The sequence below is a fragment of the Rhinolophus sinicus genome, linkage group LG07 (genome assembly GCF_036562045.2).
Source record: "Rhinolophus sinicus isolate RSC01 linkage group LG07, ASM3656204v1, whole genome shotgun sequence".
Classification (NCBI taxonomy): domain Eukaryota; kingdom Metazoa; phylum Chordata; class Mammalia; order Chiroptera; family Rhinolophidae; genus Rhinolophus; species Rhinolophus sinicus.
Window position 1 is genome coordinate 24,546,706 of NC_133757.1, and position 19,209 is coordinate 24,565,914.

A 19,209-nucleotide genomic window follows, 5' to 3' on the forward strand; every position below is an offset into this window, starting at 1 on the left:
AGGAGTCAAAGGATTCTGCCTTCTGTCCATCGTTTCTCATTCTCTCCAAGCATGGCTTTAAACCATGAACTCTCAACTAGGTGACAGTACCTACAAGGGGGCAAAAATTAGTGCTTGGGGGCAAAAAAGTCTAAGATATTAAAACGGTTTGTGGCCCTCCAAAGCACAGTTCTACCCGACAAAATCTGATTTCTTGGTATTTAGTTTCTCTTGTTAGGAGAATTTAAATTTAATTTTTCTCTGCGTGGCGGGCAGGGGTGGGGCAAATGAAAAACTGGTCAAAAACACTTTAAATCAAAGTGCCCCTACCAAAGTGCTAAAATGTTTTTAGCATTTAAAAAAAGCCCCAATCTCAATGGAAGTTAGCCTTCTTCATTCTAGTCTTATATACATGTTGGTCAGTGTTTGCCCCCAGTATGTTCCCATGAAAAACGGGCTCTGGGAAAGTTGGGAAAAGCTGGGCTTAATGAGTTAGGTTGGTCTCTTTGCTGCAGGACTTCTCAGGGCCTCTCACGCGCAGGTGTGCTCTCTGACTTTCACAGGTAGGATGGTTTCATAAATGTCTGCTCCCATTTCTGGGTGCTGCCACTTCCAGGCTGTGTGACCTTGTGAGCAGGTCACCTAACTGCTCAGAGCCCATCTCGTGACAGTAAAACGGACAGACTATAAAACCTTCACTGGGTGGTTTTGAGGAAGAAATAAGTGATTGTATACTTAGCACATAGAGCCCTCGACAAAATAGTTGTTACTATCATTTCTTATTACTCTTAGGAAGTTAAGATCGTCTGTGTAGGCTCTTGGGAAGAATCTTGTCATCCTGGCACCGGCCACTAATCATCCTGGGTGCTGGTTTGAGGCTGGTGGCAGGTGTCAGATTCCGAACTTCCTTACATACACAGACGTTAAATGCCCAAACACACCTTTCCACCTGTCTGCATTGATTTAAAACTGACCAATAATCCTGGCCCACCCCGTTCCTTTTCCCAGCCTTTGGTTGGATTTGAACCCCTGTGGCTCCTCTCCAAAGGGTCTGCAGAAGCGAGCCAGTGTGGCTGACACATCTCAAGGGCTTAGCCTCAGTCTAGCCCCCCAGACCTTGAACTTGGAATGTGCCCACCAATGCCTTGCACATCACACGTATTCAACAAATAATTGTATTAGTGCCCTTTGTCCTCATTCCCACTCTGGCTCCTCATTCGGGTTTTACTTTCCATTTCTGGCATTTGCTCCTGCAAAATCTTACCCATCTGTCTTCCCAAAGTAGAGCACCAGTGCTTTTCTGTAACCTCCCCTGCCGCCTCACATCTAGCTTTGACAGCCTTAGCCTCTTCAGGCAGGTGGGCCCCAGGTGAGAGAATTACACGTGTGGTCCACCCAACCTGCTTCTCAAATGAAACCACTTCAGAACTTGGAGATTTCAAGGGCAAGGAAACCAGCCACATTCCAGGAAAAGCATTTTCATTTTATTTAAAAATTATGTACAATTCATTAAGCCTTCATAAATGCTTTATTTTAAAATTAAAATCCTCTTTTTGTTTTTAGATTTTTTTTTTAACCTGAAGAAAATCTTGGGGGTGGGGAACAGGGAAGGGAGTGGTGGTGACAGGCTCCTTAGGGATTCGGCAAAGGGATGGATGTAATGCAACAGCAGGGGCCTGAGCCCTGGGGCCTTCGTAATGTAAGGAACACCAGCCAGGCAGGCCCCCTTGGGCCAGTGGCCAGCTGGCCAAGAAGATTGCATGATGGCAGTTCTTGATACTTACTGTTTGCTGGTTTAGGTCTGAGGCACGCAGGATGGGGGTTGTGTGTGTGTGTGGGGCACTTTGCCTATTCCTACCAGGCAAGAGTACGTGTAGGGGTGGGTGGTAGCTGCAGAGCTATCTATGAGAAGTCATGCACGGCTGAGCCTCAGGGAGAGCCAGGCAAGGGGTGTGACGTCAATAAGACTGCTGGAAAAGGCATCACCAGCTGGAAAGTCTTCATTTCCACATGCTGAGGCCCCCCTGTCTGCAACACCCGCTCTGGTTTGGAGGGGAAGAGAGGACAAAGTAATGTGGGGTGTAGATTATACAATAGCCTAGGGTGTGACATGAATTTCTGAGGATTTCCACTTCTTGGTGGGTGCCAGCTTTCCCCATCTATTTCATGGACACTTGTGAACACCACTTACAACTAAAAATCTGTCTCAGACTGCCCAGTGGTCACTCTGCATTGCAGAAACTTTAGGCTGAAAGTTCTACTTTCAGTTAAAACAGTGGTTTTTAACCCTTTGTGGGTCTGAGACCTTTGAGAATCTCATGAAAGCTTTAGCCCTCAGGGAAAATACGCATAAGAACACATACACTAAATTCCTACAGTGTTATGGGTTTCATAGACCCTCTGAAGTCCAAAAATGGACTCCCTGGGGTGACAGACCCCTAGTTAAGAACCCCTGAGTTAAAGATTCCTGTGGGAAAGCATTTTCCTTTGAGCTGCAAATAACCCAGAGGAATTATTATATCAGTGTCCCTCTCTCTATGTGATTATTGATTCAGTGGGTGAGGGGACTTGGGAGTAATGGTTGTGCAGGAAGGGGAGGTAAGCCCGATGCTATACCCCAGGGAAAAGGTTGGAAATGGTTTGGAGATTCAGCAGACGGCACTGGATCACTGGATCCCTGATCCAGGGAACTCAGGGGTGGGAGACAGATCAGAAAGGAACCCGGGTGTCCCAGAGACAAGCTTCACTTACTGCCACATTTTCCCTAAGGCTGGCTACGTGTTCCGATCAGAATTATTCTTCAAGTAGGTATGTACAGTCATCCTGCCATCTGGTGGTTATGTTTGGAATTGCATCTGCGCCCACATCCAGGTGAAAAACCAGAGATCTTATACGTTCTTGGAATATAGTACACTTAGCTGAACTGCTGGGGTGCAGCAAAGGGTGGGGGTGGAGGGACGGATGAAAAAGAAGAATGATTCTTCAATGTTCCTGTGTAATGCACATGAAAGTCCCATGAGAACTTGCATCCTTCTTGGCTGACCTGGGCACTCTTTGGTTTGTCATGGCTAAACTCCCTTTAACAGCTTAGAATTTGTCCACATTTCTTTTTTCTTTTTTGCTTTGATTTGAACTGAAAACCTGAAGTTCCATCCCTGGCTCCCGATTGGGTCTTTCTGCTCCCTGCTCCTCCTCCAGTGCAGATGTGTGGATGGATCAATAACTGCTGATCGGGAGCCAAAGCAGATGTGTCCCTGGGAAAACAGTGACTTGAGGTTCCATCTCACATTCTTTCCATGCCAGCTGAGACACTCTTCCCAGGCTGCTGGAACCTTTCTCTAACAGGAAACCGGTCACCGACAGTTTTCTGTACTGTACCTTCACATGCCAACATGGGTGAGTCCCACGGCCCTCAAGTTCGGGAGGAATTCTTGGTGCATCTCCTGAGCTAACCTTCATACCTGCTACACCAGCTTCCTACGTGCCTGTTTGCCAGTGGCAACTTCTGAGCTACGCTAAGCATGAACTATGGCATCAGGGATCTCAAAGAACGAAAAGGGCATCAGGGGTCCCAGAGTGGCGTCCGCTTGGGGTCATTTCTTCTCCAGTCACAGACTGTCTTGTGGACAAGATCATTTCTACCATGTCCCACTGGAGGCACCTCCTTTCATGGCCACGGCAGGGCTTTGAGTCAAACGAGGCAACGAGGGAAAATCTGCCCAACTGACAGGGGTGAAGAGGTGGTAAGGAAAGCAGAACACTCTGTCACCTGTGAGAGGCCTTGGGGAGCAGCAGAGGATGGGAGGGTGGGTTCTCCCACAAAGCTCTGGAATCTCACGCACCCAACAAAGGGTATCTGCCCTGTCATGTGATCAGAGGCGTTAGATTCGAGTGCTCCTCAGAGGTTCTGTCTCCGTCAGGTGACTTCTTTCTTTTTCGACCACCTGAAAAACAAAATTGGCAAGGATCAATCAAGGCTGGGGGGACATTCATACTCTCTTGGTGGTCCAAGGTCTCTTTAAAATAGAAGCAAAAATTTAGACAAAGCTCTTGATAGTTTGGCGGGAAGTAATCTGCCTTGTATCCTGGTGCTGATATCAGCGTATTTACATCTTCAAGGACTGGGCTGCACCTTCCATCTGAGATGACAGGTCTAAAAAGCCACAAACCCAGGGCGGTGCCCATGGAATGATTTCCTGGAGAGGATTTAGTAAAAGCTCACGTAATGCCGAAGGATGGTGCCTTTCCCATCCCCTGAAGGCCCTGGCCCAACTCACGGCCAGACACCCTCGAGAGAGGACTGGTCTCACATGAACCAGAGGGGGTGAGTGTCGCTGGGTGCCATTCTCAGGGGCCATCATCGGCACTGGGCATGTGGGGGTAATTACATAATTATCCTCAAGGACGGAAGGGCAATTGTTCCCAGCTCTGTTTTTAGGAAGGAGTATTTTTCACCTTGTTTTCTCTGTCGTTGATTTCCTTCCATGGGAGGATACTGCTTTTCTATTGAGTCTCCGAGACATAAATTATTTCTTTAAAGGACCAGATAATAAATATTATAGGTTTTTCAGGCTACATGGTCCCTGTTGCAATTACTGAACTCTCCACTGTGGCCTATTTATGATCCAATGGGTCTATTTATGATCTAAGAAGTCTTTATTTTCATGAACAGGTGGGGCCAGGGGTCAGGATTGGCCAGTGACAGACTCCTGTCCTAGATGACCACCAGCTGAATGGGACAAATCCCCAAACGGTCAAGGGTGCAGTACCGGCCCAAACCCTATGATGAGTTCCCATGACTACTTCATTGGGGTTCCCAAAAGGAGTCAATGGCTCCTCCTCCAGGAATAAGATCTTAACATGCTTTTTCTATGAACCATCTGGTTGGCAGCTTTTGTCTGGGTGAAGAGCTACTCACTGAAGGTTCTCAGCAGCTTCTTGCCCATGGTTTCCTCAAAGTCGCTACTGCTGGTTTCTGTGTCCAGGTTGATGTTACAACATTCACTATCTGATGCTGAGAGAAAGGAAAGGAGAAACAACTCAAGTGTTTCCAACCTACACAGCCAGCGAACTAGGTGAGGTGATTCTGGTTGACGTTCCTCAGCAGGTGAAAGTTCAAAACTAGAGCCAAGGCAGCGGTGGCCCTAACAAGGGAAGGATGCCCAGGAAGGCATTGGCTCTAATTAGTTAGCAAGAGGCACTTTAGTGCCACAAAAGGAAGAAAGAAAGAACAAAGGAGCAGGAATCCAACTCTCCAAACACTGTTTGGCAGGAGAGAAGAAGGAAACAAGGTGTCCTCCACTCAGCATCTTTGCCAGACAAAAAGCACATCTGAGGACGGGTAGGGATGTCTCCTTCCTCTACTTGCACAGACCCTGGAAAATCACAGGGCTCAATAACAATTAAGCACATGCCCCATATTTCCTACTAAACACAGTGGGAATTCAGAAAGCCATAGAATCTCAGAGCCAGGAAGGTGCCCAGGCTCTTACCAGTAATGTAAGAACATGACCTGTGAGGCAAAATGATGCAGAGGAAACTGCATTGCACCCAGAGCCACGAGGCTGAGCCCTCTTCTGATGCACTATATGGACTGAGAAAGTCATTTCACCTCTCCAGGTCTCAGGGTCCTCATGTGTCACAAAAGGAGGGTGAACTAGATCACCTCCAAAGACTATCCCCTCTTCTCCATTCTTATTACTTTGATACAATTTCTTGCTACATGCTTTAGCTACTAAATTCAGTATGTGCAGGAGAAAAAGAACATCATTCAGGTCCTGGAACTGTAATTATGGATGCCTCAGATAATCTGCGTTAGCTACAAGCTCAAATGTGTCGTCTCACTGACTTTGAAACCATGAGCACTTGTTGGGTCATGACTCTGGACTTGAGGGGTCTCCAACCAGGGCCTGGCAGGTCTAGAAGGTTGGGTGGGGTAACTGCTAACCTGGGACTGCTGAGAGCTTGGGGAATTCTATCTGAGGCAAGCACAGAAGGATCTCAGGACTGCTGGGACCCTGGGAGCTCAGGGCACCACCGCTGTCAAGACAGAGGCGTTCAGTGTCGCGGAGGGGGGTGGTGTGATCTCAGACCTCAGGACAAGGCCTACAGATTACGTCTGGTCTCTGGACCCCGAAGGAAGGGAAACGCCCTGCCAGTGAGAGTGAGGCTGACATTAACGTCCTGTTCTATAAAGGAGGTCTACGAATGCCTGCTATTTAGAGAACACGGTTCCAGGCACCGGGATGTGCCCTCTGTATATTATCTTATCTTTGCTCAAAGCTACTTGATGAGCTAGTCACTATGGCTTGTATCTACTGACGTAAGGAAACGGAATCTTTGGTTAAAGTAACTTGCCTAAAATTGCATAGCTCTTAAGTGAAGGAACCAAGCTCTGAACCCAGGTGGAAACCTAGCTCCTCACACTGCCTTCTGGGAGAATGAATTCAGATGGGCCTGATCGATGTCAGTTTTCTTCCCTGGTGGCATAAGGAGGAGGGAAATTTTACATGGTTGGGGTCCCAGGCTCCCGTCACCCAGTGCCTGATGGTGATGACCCCCCGCCCCCTTGTCCCTCTGGGCCCATTTCCCTCCCTGACCTGCTCTCGTGGGAACAGCTGCAGGAGACAGTGAGAGCTGCTGTGTGCTGTGCTGCTCCAAGTCTGTCATATCCTCCTGGGTGAAGGCCATCTCCTCCATCCTCAGGTACACGACCTCGCCGGGGCTTCTCAGCCCATCTGAGCGGCTGCCTGGGGAGGACAGCGAGTGCGTCACCTCTCTGATTTGGAGAAAGCCTGGGGCTCCATGAGGACACGCTGGTAGCTCTGGACAGCGCTGAGAAGGCACGCAGGGCTGCCCTCACTCCGAGGCAGCCCGGCCATCCGCCTGAACGACTTACACGTCAGGCTGTTCCTATTGTTCAGGAGAGTGACAGCAGGGTCATCCTTGGGCGTCTGGGGAGTGCCCCGGGTTGTGGGGGCCTTGGTGGAGTCTCCGTCAGTGAAGGCCTCCATGTCGGGGGACTGGGGTGAGTTGTCCATGTGGCAGGCGGTCAGTGCATTCTGGTACTGCTGCCGTGTGATCTGCAGGGACGAGGCAAAGAGGGACAGAAGCTCGAGGAGCTGGATGGAGCCCTCCGTAGATGTGGCCCACCTTCCCGAGCTCAGACGCAGCCCCACCAGGATGCTTTGGAACCCAGGCCTCTGCGGCCCAGATCCATGACCTTACTCAAGCTATACCAGGCCAGGGGTGGAGGGGCAGAGGCAACCCTTTGCTTGTTTGCCACCAGAGTGCCCACTGTCATTTTTCTTGGATCTGGACCCTTAAAATGCACCTGGAAGAGCCAAGTCTTCCCCTGAGAGCCTGGAGGGGAAGGAGGGCATCTTCTGTTAGCAGGGTGGTTGCCCACTGAGAACACAGGCTTGTACTATTGCCGATGGCTCGCTTCCTAAGGGTCAGTCAGTGGGGACTTGGCAAGAATGAGACCCCTGGCTTCTTGTATAGACAACGGAACTAAAAAAACCTCCACATGAAGAGTGTAAACTCTGGCAAAAACCACAGATGAAGCCAAGGTGTATGATTTCTTCCCGATGCCGTCCATAGTCAGCTAGGAATCCATCTGATAAATCCTTCAGGATAGTACTGCCAGGAAGAAGCTCCTCTCTCTAGATGAATTATACACTTCCTGATAGTAAAGAAGAACCCAAAGATCCACTGTGTCTCCCTCTTTTGCTTTTATGACCAGGAAATTCACAGATAAAGGTACTATTTACTTGGCAGTATCAAACTCATTCCTGATAGCTTTGCCACCAAATTGCTTTACAATTGCTTTTCAGTTTTTAATTTAAAACATCACTGGATTATTTATTTTTGGAAATCATAGATATTACTGGAAGTGCTATAACTATCTTAAAGAGATGAAACTGAGAATTAGGTCTTCAGACATTGGTGAAAGCTTTAGTGGTAGTGTGACCCAGAAGAGCTTGCTTTTGCAAGTAGAGGTTGGGATATGAGGATGGAACCTTCCATCTATATAGTGTATTACGGCACACAGAGCACTTAGGTACATGTTATCACCGTTGCTGTCATAATGACTGTATGGGGTAGGCACGAGAGGTCTTGTACGCCCCATTTTACAAATAAGAAAATGAGGTCCGGAAAGGTTGAGAGACCTGCTGAAGGTTTAACAGTTTGCAAGCTCTCAGAGTCCTAGCCAGTGCACTGTCTCAGACGGTTTGGGCTTTGCCTGGGAGACCGCTATTCACTCTTTGGAGCCTGGGAGATGGAAGGTGAAGTGAGAATGTGGAAGTCCAAGTTCTCCAAGGGGAAATCCCACGGTCTAATAAGGGCACCCCTGGCAATATAGGCATTTTAGCTTAAAGGGCCTTTGCTCTTGCTCTCTGGGGGAAAATTATCTGAGCCCAGGCTCTGTACACTGCAAACATACCTGGCTGCATTAGGCTCCCTTTCACATGCCCGGTCAGGTTGCTTTTCACAGTCCTTCAAGGGAGGTGCTCCAATAACTACTTTGGTTTTGGGGTATATAGGTACCTAGATGACTGACAAGAAGCTGGCATAGGGCCTGAACCAAAACCCAATCATAAAAACCCAGTTTTCTAATGTGCCCACAGGTTTTTTGAAGGTGAAGCTTTCTTTGGAGGCTTGCAGGTTCTCCTGGCTTAAAAGACAGGAAAATTTCCTAAGTGACACTTGGTAAGCCCAACAAAGCACCTGGTATCACTCTGTTTATGGTTCTTTTTTTTTTTTTTTTTTAATTTCTCTCTATGTTTTAATGTCTGCAATTTATCAGGCCCTTAGGCATCTCTTAAATTTTCCTAAAAATGTTAATGTGACAAACTTTTGGTTGTGTTCCTCTCTGGGTTGATGCTGTTTCCAGGTTCTGAGGGTTTGGGGTGCCAGCTACTCGGCTCAGAGGGGAAGAACCCATGGCAGAACCCAGAACCTGGAAGACAGAGGAGGCTACCGTCCCCACAGCCGCTGCCAGGTGCCTCCTCACGCTCCTGAAGGGGCAAGACGTCTTGTTTCAATAGTAAATCTTAAGCTAACTCTGCTCCCAAAGCCTTTTCAATTAGGAACATGTTTAGATTGAGAGAAATGTTAGGGTGGATTTTTTCTAAACGATTTTTCACGTAAATTAAAAATTGCATTGCACTGGTAACTATTTTCTAGTTGTTTCGGCTCTTTTGTCATTTACTTAGGTCTTTTTTTTCTCAATTTATTTGAGATGTTTTTAAGATTTTTATTAAAATATAGCTAACATACAATATTACATTAGTTTTAGGTGTACACCATACTTACTCAAACTTATATACCTAAAGAAGTGATCACCATGATAAGTCCAGCAACCATCTGACACCGTACCATGCTATCACGATATTAATTATATTCCCTATGCTATATATTACATCCCTAATGACTTATTTGTTCTATACTTAGAGGCTGGAACCTCTTATTCCCCTTCACCTTTCCCCCCTTTTTAAATTTTTCAATTACAGTTACCATTTGCTATTATTTTATATTAATTCCAGGTGTGCAGCATGGTGGTTAGACATTTATGTAATTTAAGAAATGATCCCCCTAGTACTCACCTGGCACTGTACATAGTTACATATTATTGACTATATAACCAATGCTTTACTTTACATCCCTGTTACTATTTTGTAACTATCAGTTTGTACTTCTTACTCCCTTCACCTTTTCTACCCTGCCCCCCAACACCCTCCCATCTATCACCCCAACAAATCTAGTACCCATCTGACACCATACATAGCTATTACGATATTATTGACTATATTCCTTATGCTATACCCTACATCTCCATGACTACTGTGTAATAACCAATTTATACTTCTTAATCCCATCCCCTTTCTCACTCATCCCCAAACCCCCTCCCATCTAGTGACCATTAAAATGTTCTCTGTATCTATGAATTTGTTTCTGTTTTGTTTGTTTATTTTGTTCTTTGCATCTGTTTTTCTGTCTGACACTCCACTCAGCACAATTCCCTTCAGGTCCATCCATGCTGCCACAGATGGCAAGAACTCCTTCCCTTCTCTGGCCAAGTAATATTCCATTATATATATGTACTACCTCCTCTTTATCCATTCTTCTGTTGACAGACACCCAGGCTGCCTCCACATCTTGGCTATTATAAACAATGCTGCAATGAACATATGGATGCACACGTCCCCTTGTTGTAATGTTTGGGTTTCTTCAGATAAATAAATACCCTGAAGTGGCATTACTGGGTCCTTCTTTGTCTCTTGTTATAGCCTTTGTTTTAAAGTCTATTTTGTCTGGTATAAGTACTGCTACCCTAGCTTTTTGTTTTCATTTCCATTTTCATGAAATATCTTTTTCCATCCCTTTACACAACATCTGTGTGTGTCTTTCAATCTAAAGTGAGTCTCTTGTAGGCAGCATATGTAAGGATCTTGTTTTCTTATCCATTCAGCCCTCCTATGTCTTTTGAGTGGAGCATTTAATTCAGTCACATTGAAAGTAATTGTTGATAGATATGTAGCTATTGTCATTTTATTATTCATAATTTTGATCTTTTTTGTTTCCATCTAAAAGCAGTCCCTCTAACATTCCTTATAATGCTGGTTTGGTGATGATAAACTCCTTTAGCTTTTCCTTGTCTGGGAAGTTCTTTATCTGTCCTTTGATAAATAATAGATTTGCTGGGTAGAGTAATCATGGTTGTAGGTCCTTGCTTTTCATCATGTTGAATATTTTGTGCCAATCCCTTCTGGCCTGCAAAGTTTCTGTTGAGAAATCAGATGACAATCTTATGGGAGCTCCCTTATAAGTTACTAATTGCCTTTCTCTTGCTGCTTTTAGGATTCTCTCTTTGTCTTTAAGCTTTGCAATTCTAATTACAATGTGTCTTGGTGTGGGTCTGTTTGGGTTCATCTTGTTTGGGACTCTCTGCACTTCCTGGACTTGTATGTCTATTTCCTTTGCCAGGTTAAGAAAGTTTTAATCATTATTTCTTCAAATAAGTTCTCAGTCTCTTGCTTTCTCTCTTCTCCTTCTGGTAACCCTATGATGGGAATGTTGTTACACTTGATGTCCCAGAGGTCACTTAAAGTATCCTCATTTTTTAAAATTCTTTTTTCTTTTTGCCGTCCAATTGGGTGTTTTCTGCAACCTTCTTCCAAATTGCTGATTCAATCCTCTGCTTCATATAGTCTGCTGGTGATTCCTTCTAGTGTATTGTTCACTTCCATTGTTATATTCTTCACTTCTGACTGGTTCTTTTTTTATGGTTTCTATGTCCTATTTAGGTTTCCTATCTCTTTGTTGAAGTTCTCACTAAGTTCCTTCAGCATCCTTATAACCATTGTTTTGAACTCTAGCTGGTAGGTTGCTTGCCTCCATTTTGTTTAGTTCTTCTTCTGGAGTTTTCTCCTGTTCTTTCATTTGGGATGCATTTCTTTCTTTCCTCATTTTGGCTGCCTCTCTGTTTGGTTTTATGTATTAGGTAGATCTGCTATGTCCCCCAGTCTTGGCCAGGTGGCCTTATGTAGTAGGTGTCCTATGGGGCCCAGTGGCTCAGTCTTCCTGGTCACCTGTACCCGGTGCTCCAGGAGTGTCCCTTGTGTGTGTTGTACATGTCCTCCTGTTATAGTTGAGGCTTGGTTGCTATTGGCACTTCAGTGGGTGGGATTGACCCTCAGGCTGATTGATTGTGGGTTTTGCCTTGTCAACAGCTTACAGGTTGCTGTGTGTGGGGCTTACCCCAGTGAGTGGGATTCACCCCAGTGGGCTCTGGTGCCTGTTGAGACCGCCTTTTGGGTATGCCACTTGTGGGGCTAATTGGGCGGTGCTCTGTTGTGGTCTGAAGTCAACCTCCAAATATGTTGGTTCGGGGGTCTCTTGGGAGGGGCTCTGGTGCAGGCCCAGGTCACTCATTGCCTGGTTAGAGGTACAAAGTGATCTGCGGTTGTTCACTGCCTATGCTAACCCTGGAGTCATGTGGGAGAGGACATGCTCCCACCAGTACCTGGCCTGGGGTAGCTCCACAAAATGCCAGGACACCCTGAGGCCTGCTGCCACCTGTCAGCTCCCTTAAGGTGGCAAAGCCTTAAGTTGATAAAGCCTTATATGGTATGCAAGTTGGGTGAGGAAGGATCTCAGGAGTCACTAAAATGGGAAGAGTTGTGGTCACCAGGTTAATGTAGATTCTGGTTTGGCACCAGTGCTGAGCCTGAAGCTCCTCAGCAAAGGTCTCAGAGCACACTGAAGCTGGTCGCTGCCTGCCTGGGGTCTGTCAGACTGATAGTTTTCCAAGAAAGAGTGCAATGCGGTGGGTCTGGTTGCTCTTGGAGAAAGTGCCTTTAGCGTTGGGGGAGTTGGGTGGGTCTGGGTCCCAGTGAGTCAGCAGGGAGGAGCTGTGGAGCTCACCAGACCAATCAGATTCAGATTTGGCTGTAAGCGTAGGGGGCGGGCTCAACACAGGAAAGATGGTGCCAGCCTGCCGGCTGCATGGGAGAAAGACCTCCATGGGAAAATGCCAACAGTTCTCCAGCCCTCTTCTCGAAGCCACACAACTCAGTCTGCTTCCCCGTATGTCTCCAACACCCTCTGAGTTACTATTCCTCCGCTGGAGCCTAAGGTGAGTGCTTGGGAGTGAGAAAGTCTGTGCTCGGGCCCTTTAAGAGGACGCCTGGGTTTCCCGCCGCCTTCCATCCCACCTGGATGGTCAGAATTCCCACTGTTTTTCACAGCCAGATGTTGTGGGGGCTCCTCTTCCTGCCATCAGTACTCTGGGCTGGGGAGGCTGGTGTGGGGTTGGGGTCCCTTGCTCCTCTGCACAGAACCTCAGGAGCTGAGCTATCCCTCTGGGTTCTCAACCACCACACGGAGGTTTGGGGTTAGCCAGTTCTGCATCTCCGCCCCTCCTACTAGTCTCGCCGTGGCTTCTTTATATCCTTAGTTAAACTTCTGTTCAGCTTGATTGTTCTGTAATTCAGTTGTGATTTCAATTTGTTCACGGAAGGAAGCAGGCACAGTGTTTATCTACTCTGCCATCTTGGATCTCCCCTCTTTTGGGTTCTTTTAATTAGTTTTGATTTGGCTTCTAGTCTAATCAAAGAAGGCCAAATCACCCTTCACCTAGAAAATATGGTGTGAAACACACTGCCTACTCAAGACAAATGTTCAAGTCCCAGTGTTGCACCTTTCAAGCTGGGCGACCTTGATCAAATCGATAACCTCTCTGAGCCTCTTCAAAAAGCCCAGAGATAATGAGATAGCATGAGTGAATGTTACACAACTGCTTCTGGTTTAAAACATGTCCACATCTATTTCTCACAATTTAACTTTATAATTGGCATACATTTCAAAGACAGGGGTCATACTTACCATCTCATTATGTCTAAACTCTCCATGAGGTGGGAGTGGGGGAAGAAGCAGTGTCCCCCCCTCCAAAGTGTTAACTGGAGGCGCTGTGAAGGCAAGACTAGATCTTGGGAAAGTGAACCCTCAACCAATAAAATAAAGCAAAAGAGAAAGTAGGGGCAGGAGAGAGATTCCAAGTGAGAACAATAAGAAAAGGAAAATGGAGAAGGAAAAGAGACAATGAGTAAAGAGAGGGGGAAGGAAGAAGGAATAGGGTGCATTCTGGTTTGATTCTGAAATGGATTTGTGGGCTTAGGGCTCCTGTCAGTTGCTACATTGGCTGTGGTGCCCAAGCTGAAAGTCTCTTGGGAATGTTCCAAAGCGCTCTATTTTATTTAACTAGTTCCTTTCTGGAAAGGTTCTATCCCGAGTGTACTTGCAGTGACTGTACCACTCTCTCTTTGTTCTTAAGGAACAGCGATATGCCCTTCTAGTAACCTGGAATCAAGGATCCAGGAACTCTAACCCTCCCGTTAAGCACTGTTATGACGGAAAGGTTGAGCTGGGTATAAAGTATTGCTTTTGGGAACAATACTGAGCAAATGTATTCCTTCCTCATAAGGTGCTGAGTTCCTTGTCATTGGAGGTGTTCACACAGATGTTAAATAACCACTTGTCCATGGTGTTAAAGACAAAATTCAGACAGCTACAGCCAGGAGCTACCGTTAGTGGGAGGAAACATGGCAGAGGGTCTGTGTGTGTGTGTGTGTGTGTGTGTGTGTGTGTGTGTGTGTGTGTGTATGTGTGTTGGGGGTGGGGAGTGGTTGGCCCAGGTACAGGGGTAGGAACAGAGATTGGGGAGGGTCTGCAATGTTGTGTAAAAGGAAAGGCACTACCCATTGGCTACCTTCTGTATGTGCCTCACAGCTTTGCTTTCACAATGCTTCCTCTTTCAAAAAAAAAATAAATCATAAACGAATGCCATGCCAATGTCACCTTAAAAAAAATTGTTGACAAGGCACCACTCTGTATTTAAGGAAACAGCCTCTTCTCAGCTGTATTTCTAGATTCATGCATCACTGTTCGTCACTTCCCCCCCTTTGTTCAGCAACCTATGAGAACTTTCCATCTAGCACAGTCTTCTCCAATAGAAATACAGTGTGAGTCACACAGGTAACCTAGAATTCTCTAGTAGTTACATTAAAAAATAAGTAAAAACAGTGGGTGAAATGAATTTCAATAACATATTTCATTTAACCCAACATTACCCCAAATAATTTCACTTCAACATGGAATCAACACAAAATTATTAGTGATGAATTTTACATTCGCTTCTGTACTACGTCTTTGGAATCCAATGTATATTTCACATTTACAGCACATCACTTTGGATGAGCCACATTTCATGTGCTCAACAGCCGCTTGTGGCTACTGGCTACTGCATTGGACAGTGAAAGTCTAGCAGATCAACCTACGCTTCTTTGCCCAGTTTTGATAATCCGGCCTTGCATGACCACAAGTGTCCCCAGTGCTTGCCAGCACAGAACCACCGGTCCACCTCAGCTTCTGTCTCCACAGTTCCTTGAATACATCATGTTTATTTACCTTCCATACCCCTGTTTATTGGTGTCCCCCTCATGGCATTACCTTAACTACCCTCTTATTCTTTCCTAGTTCTTAAAAGTCCAGCACATTCTCCAGCCAATACAGTGCTTCAAATAAGTGCCACACAATCTTATAATCAATTAGATATTACTCTGCACTGGTCACTGTCATTTGACTTATGTTTCTTCTCCTTAACTAGATTTAAATCTACTCATCAAGCAGAGGATGTGATTTCTATTTCTGTAGTATAGCCCCTGGTGCCTGGAACCATAGTTAATGCTCAACACATACTTATGGATCAGTGCATCGAGGGAATCAAACCACTGTTCAAAAGACAACCTGTTTTTATTCTCTCTTCGTTACTGTAGGCAGAACCGTTTCTCAGCAGTAGCTTAAGTTCAAATTGTCTTCTATGCTTTGGCCAGTTAAGAACTCAAGTTCCCTCTAAAGTACAAAGGAAACAGAGATCTGTTTCTCTTGAAACTAGCAAAAGGTAAGGGTACCCTTTTGGACATTTCAACTTAGCAGCCAACGTGTCCAGAAGTTCACCTTTATCCAGTGTGATGTCTCCTATCATTTTGTGACGTTCATCCCTCAAAACACGATCCTGCAATTTAGGGATTCTGCCACCAGATGGTGATGGGGCGTCTTGGTTATAGTTACAGAAGCTAGGACTGTAAGGCATTGGCCAAATATTCTTAGTTTAATAATGATATCTAGAAAACATATTTTAAAAAAAAATCATAAGGATTCTTTGGTACCTTCATAACTTATGAAGTACTATTAATCACAGCTTTTAATATCTTTCCCAGATAATCATTAGATAAACCTTTGTATCGAATTTTGTAACTTATCTTGAAGTTAAATTACTCCTGGACTTAATAAACAGCTCTGGAACTTCCTTCCATTGGACATGAAAAGCCCTTGCAAAATCTTCCTGCAGCCAGTCTTAGGGGCTTCTGCCAGTGAACACACCCCTCTGTACAGTCTTCTTTTCATGTTACAAAACAGGGTGAGTGGGAGAGGTAAATGAAAGAACAGCCTACATAATGGCCCTAAAAGTCCATTAAATCAGGAGGAAATCTTTAACTTTAGTCTTTAAGGCATCATCTTAACTTATATATGTATGTATATTAAAAAAGAGAGAGAAAACCAACACCCAAATAAATCACTATGTTAAACGCACTTGAACTCCCAAAGTTCCCTTCGCTATAACTACCCATTGCAATCAGAGTCTTTCATTTGCAAACCAGGAAGTGGGCTCTCACCAGACACCAGCTCTGTTGGCACTTGGAACTTGAATGTCTAGCCTCCAGAACTGTGAGAAATAAGTGTTTGTTGTTTAAGCCAGTTGATGGTAATGTGCTATAGCAGCCCGAACACACTAAGACAAAGGGGAAGACCTGAGAAAACAAACCTCACAGAAATGCCCAGTGCTCTTCAAATAGAACCCAAATGCCTTACTGTGTCCTAAAGATGCCAGTTTACCTGGCCGCTAATGCTCCAGTCCCATCTCAGATCAGACTGTCATTGCAAACCAAGCAGTAGCCCTAAGATCACCAAGCTCTTTCCTGCCTCTGCTGTTTCTGTCTTGAACATTTGCCCCACGTCCCCTTTCAGGTCTCAGCAAAAAAGTCCTTTTCTTGGCCTGCTCTGATAACCTTTTCTAAAGCAGCCTCCTTGCCTCCTCTGCCCAGCCCCTGTTTATCCCACCCCCCTGTTTATTTCCTTCATAGGCGTCGTCACGACCGGAAATAACCTAGGTTATTTACGTGGTTCCTTGGTTATCATCTCTCTCCCCTTATTAGCATGGAGGGTACATCAAGGCAGGAGCTTGCTGTCCTGTTCACCACAGGAACTCGTCAATGCTGGTACAATGCCAGGCACAGAGCAGGCAATACTTGAACCACTTACTTATATTGTGACTTTCAACTTCTTTTCCCACAAGCCATGGGACCAGAACTACAAACCAAGCAGAGTCAGCATAAAATATCTCCTCTCCGGTATATTCCTCCCTCCACTTCTGAGGAAGGTCTGCAATCAGAGTGGCTGGAGGCAACCAGGAGGAGGATCATGGGCTATGGTTTTCTGAGGTTTCACCTCATCGTCACATTTTTTTGGAACATGGTGGAATGGGATGCACCGCCTGTCCCACTTCCCCAGCTGACTCTAGCGGCAGGATGGAGGGGATGGTTCCCGCCCGGGGGGGAGTTACCTTCACAAACTGCACATCACTGAGGATGTGGACCGAGTAGTCGGGAGTGTAGAGGTTGTTGCTGCTACAGCACAGCTGGCTGTTGCTGCCCCCAAAGTCACTGCGCTCACGACTGGGCGACTCCGAGCGGTTCAGCGTGCTGCAGCGAGAAGGGGAGCGGTTCACTGCAGATGGTGAGGGGGAGAGGAGGCAGAAAAGGCAAAAGGGGCAGGTGGGGAGAAGGGAGAGGGGAATGAAAAGAGGGGTGGGGGGGGAGAGAGAGAGAGAGAGAGAGAGAGAGAGAGAGGTTGTTTATTGAGGCCCCACAGGACTTGAAGGCAATGGTAACACGGGGTCACTGGGTGGTGGAGCTGAGCCTCACGCCTCCCATCAGAGCCCAGGAAAATCCCCAGCTGTTCCATTGATGTTTATTCCTAAGAGGAGTGAACACCTAGGACAGGAACTGCGGGCTCCACTCTGCTCAGGCTCCTCTTGCCCCGAGACCTCTGCCAGGCAGGAGCTGGGCCGAGGTTGTCACTGCCTTACTTGGTTCTGTTTTCTGGCTTAAGTGCTGTGGGCGAAAAAGGGGGTGGGGGTCTGTATCAATCTGACTGGAAGGAACCTCACAGGGTGATCTGACCTAAATTCCTAATGGGGCAAGGTCATGGTGGGTAGTCACGTCCCAGGCCTACAAAAAGGTTCATCTTTGCCTTAAGCAAGCCCCATCCATTGTTCTTGTGCCTCTAGGTTAACACACGTGTGAAAGGCCAGAGCAATCCTCATTTATAGATCTCCTCCAAGGGAGCACATACTCTTAACTGTCCTGTCTCTTGCTTTCTCCCACCCTCGTGTCATCTTCTTTGCATCCCCTCCTTAATTCCAAATGCAGAAAAGAAGCTGCACAACTGTCACTCTCCGAGCATTGTGAGACCTTGCTCCCCAGCATGTCATCAGTTTGGCTCAAATAAACTCACACAAAAATTCCCTGTAGGTTTGGATGCTCTTCCATTGACAGTGCCTGGGGTTAGCTACCCCAGACCATGAGACCCTCTCCAGGGTGAGTTATTTTATGTAAACTCCGTTCACAAACCTTATTTTAGGAAGACAAAGGGTTGCCCTCAAAACCATCTGTCACTGCACAGATGACCAATCTGCACCGCAGTGATGCACTGTAGTCGGGATAACTCAGCTCTGCCCCAGCACTGGCGAGGCCCAGCACAGGTCGAGGCCCACAGATTATATGGGTATATATTTAAAGCACATTACTAAGCTGTTGAAATATGTTCTATCCTTGTCCTTGACAAATATACTGAATAAAACTCCAGCTAAACAGGAACCTGTTACAACTGTCGACTCTAGATTCTGCCGCCAGCAATTCTTCTGCTGGTGTTTCTCTTCTTAAGTTTTCTGATTTCAGAAAAAAAAAACCAAAAACCAAAACTTTCAAAACATCCCAAGCTAAATTACACTTGTTAAATCGAATTATACCAGAGGTCCAAACCTCAAAATAGAAAATCTAGTGCCACCATTATAACCCCCGTCTTATCATATATACTCGTAAGAATGTGGAAGGCCAGGCCCAACTGCTTAATAGAGTTTTGTGCCAGAAAACAGGGCTGTATGAGGGAGAACTGCTCCTGGCCCCCTTTCCCCAGGCTGTTTGAATGGGGAATTCTGGGATTTCAGTATCTGAAATGTGGTCTAGAAGAACACAGGCTCTGGGTGGGGGGCCACTTCCCTTTGGCCACGAGAACCCACACAGCGGGCCAAGACCGAGGAGAGCCAAAGTGGGGTCCTCTAAAGTGTGGGGCTGGGGCACGGCTCCCTCTAGGCCTAAGGTGGGGCAGGGGGAGGAATAAGGCCTTCTCAATGTTCAGTCAGCTTCTTTTTCCATTTTCAAGAACAACTTCTTGGGAAAGTTCAATGAAGACCATGCCACTTGGTTTCAACATGCACTCTGTGAACTATTCTCCCCAGGATCAACAGAAAAGAGGTTCTGAAGGTGACCCTAGCTTTATCTCAACCTTGGAATAACCCCATGAAAGACTGCAGAGCCCCTCCCAGCC

General features: G+C 46.2%; 1 protein-coding gene across 5 annotated transcripts in view; it reads right to left on the bottom strand.

Moving 5' to 3' along the window:
* Nucleotides 1-1,441: 1,441 nt before the first annotated feature.
* Nucleotides 1,442-19,209, bottom strand: part of CNNM1 (cyclin and CBS domain divalent metal cation transport mediator 1) — a 57,236-nt gene continuing 39,468 nt past the window's right edge. For 2 of the 5 annotated variants that reach the window (XM_019724863.2, XM_019724861.2), the window contains 5 exons: nt 17,165-17,328; nt 6,878-7,061; nt 6,579-6,728; nt 4,898-4,993; nt 1,442-3,923 (listed from right to left, as the gene is read on the bottom strand). In XM_019724863.2, the coding sequence (XP_019580422.2) occupies nt 3,844-3,923; nt 4,898-4,993; nt 6,579-6,728; nt 6,878-7,061; nt 17,165-17,328 (674 nt within the window). In that variant the 3' untranslated portion in view covers nt 1,442-3,843. Of the gene's footprint in view, nt 3,924-4,897; nt 4,994-6,578; nt 6,729-6,877; nt 7,062-17,164; nt 17,329-19,209 lie in introns of those variants that run through there. The other 3 variants (XM_019724862.2, XM_019724864.2, XM_074339230.1) reach the window with 3 other exon arrangements.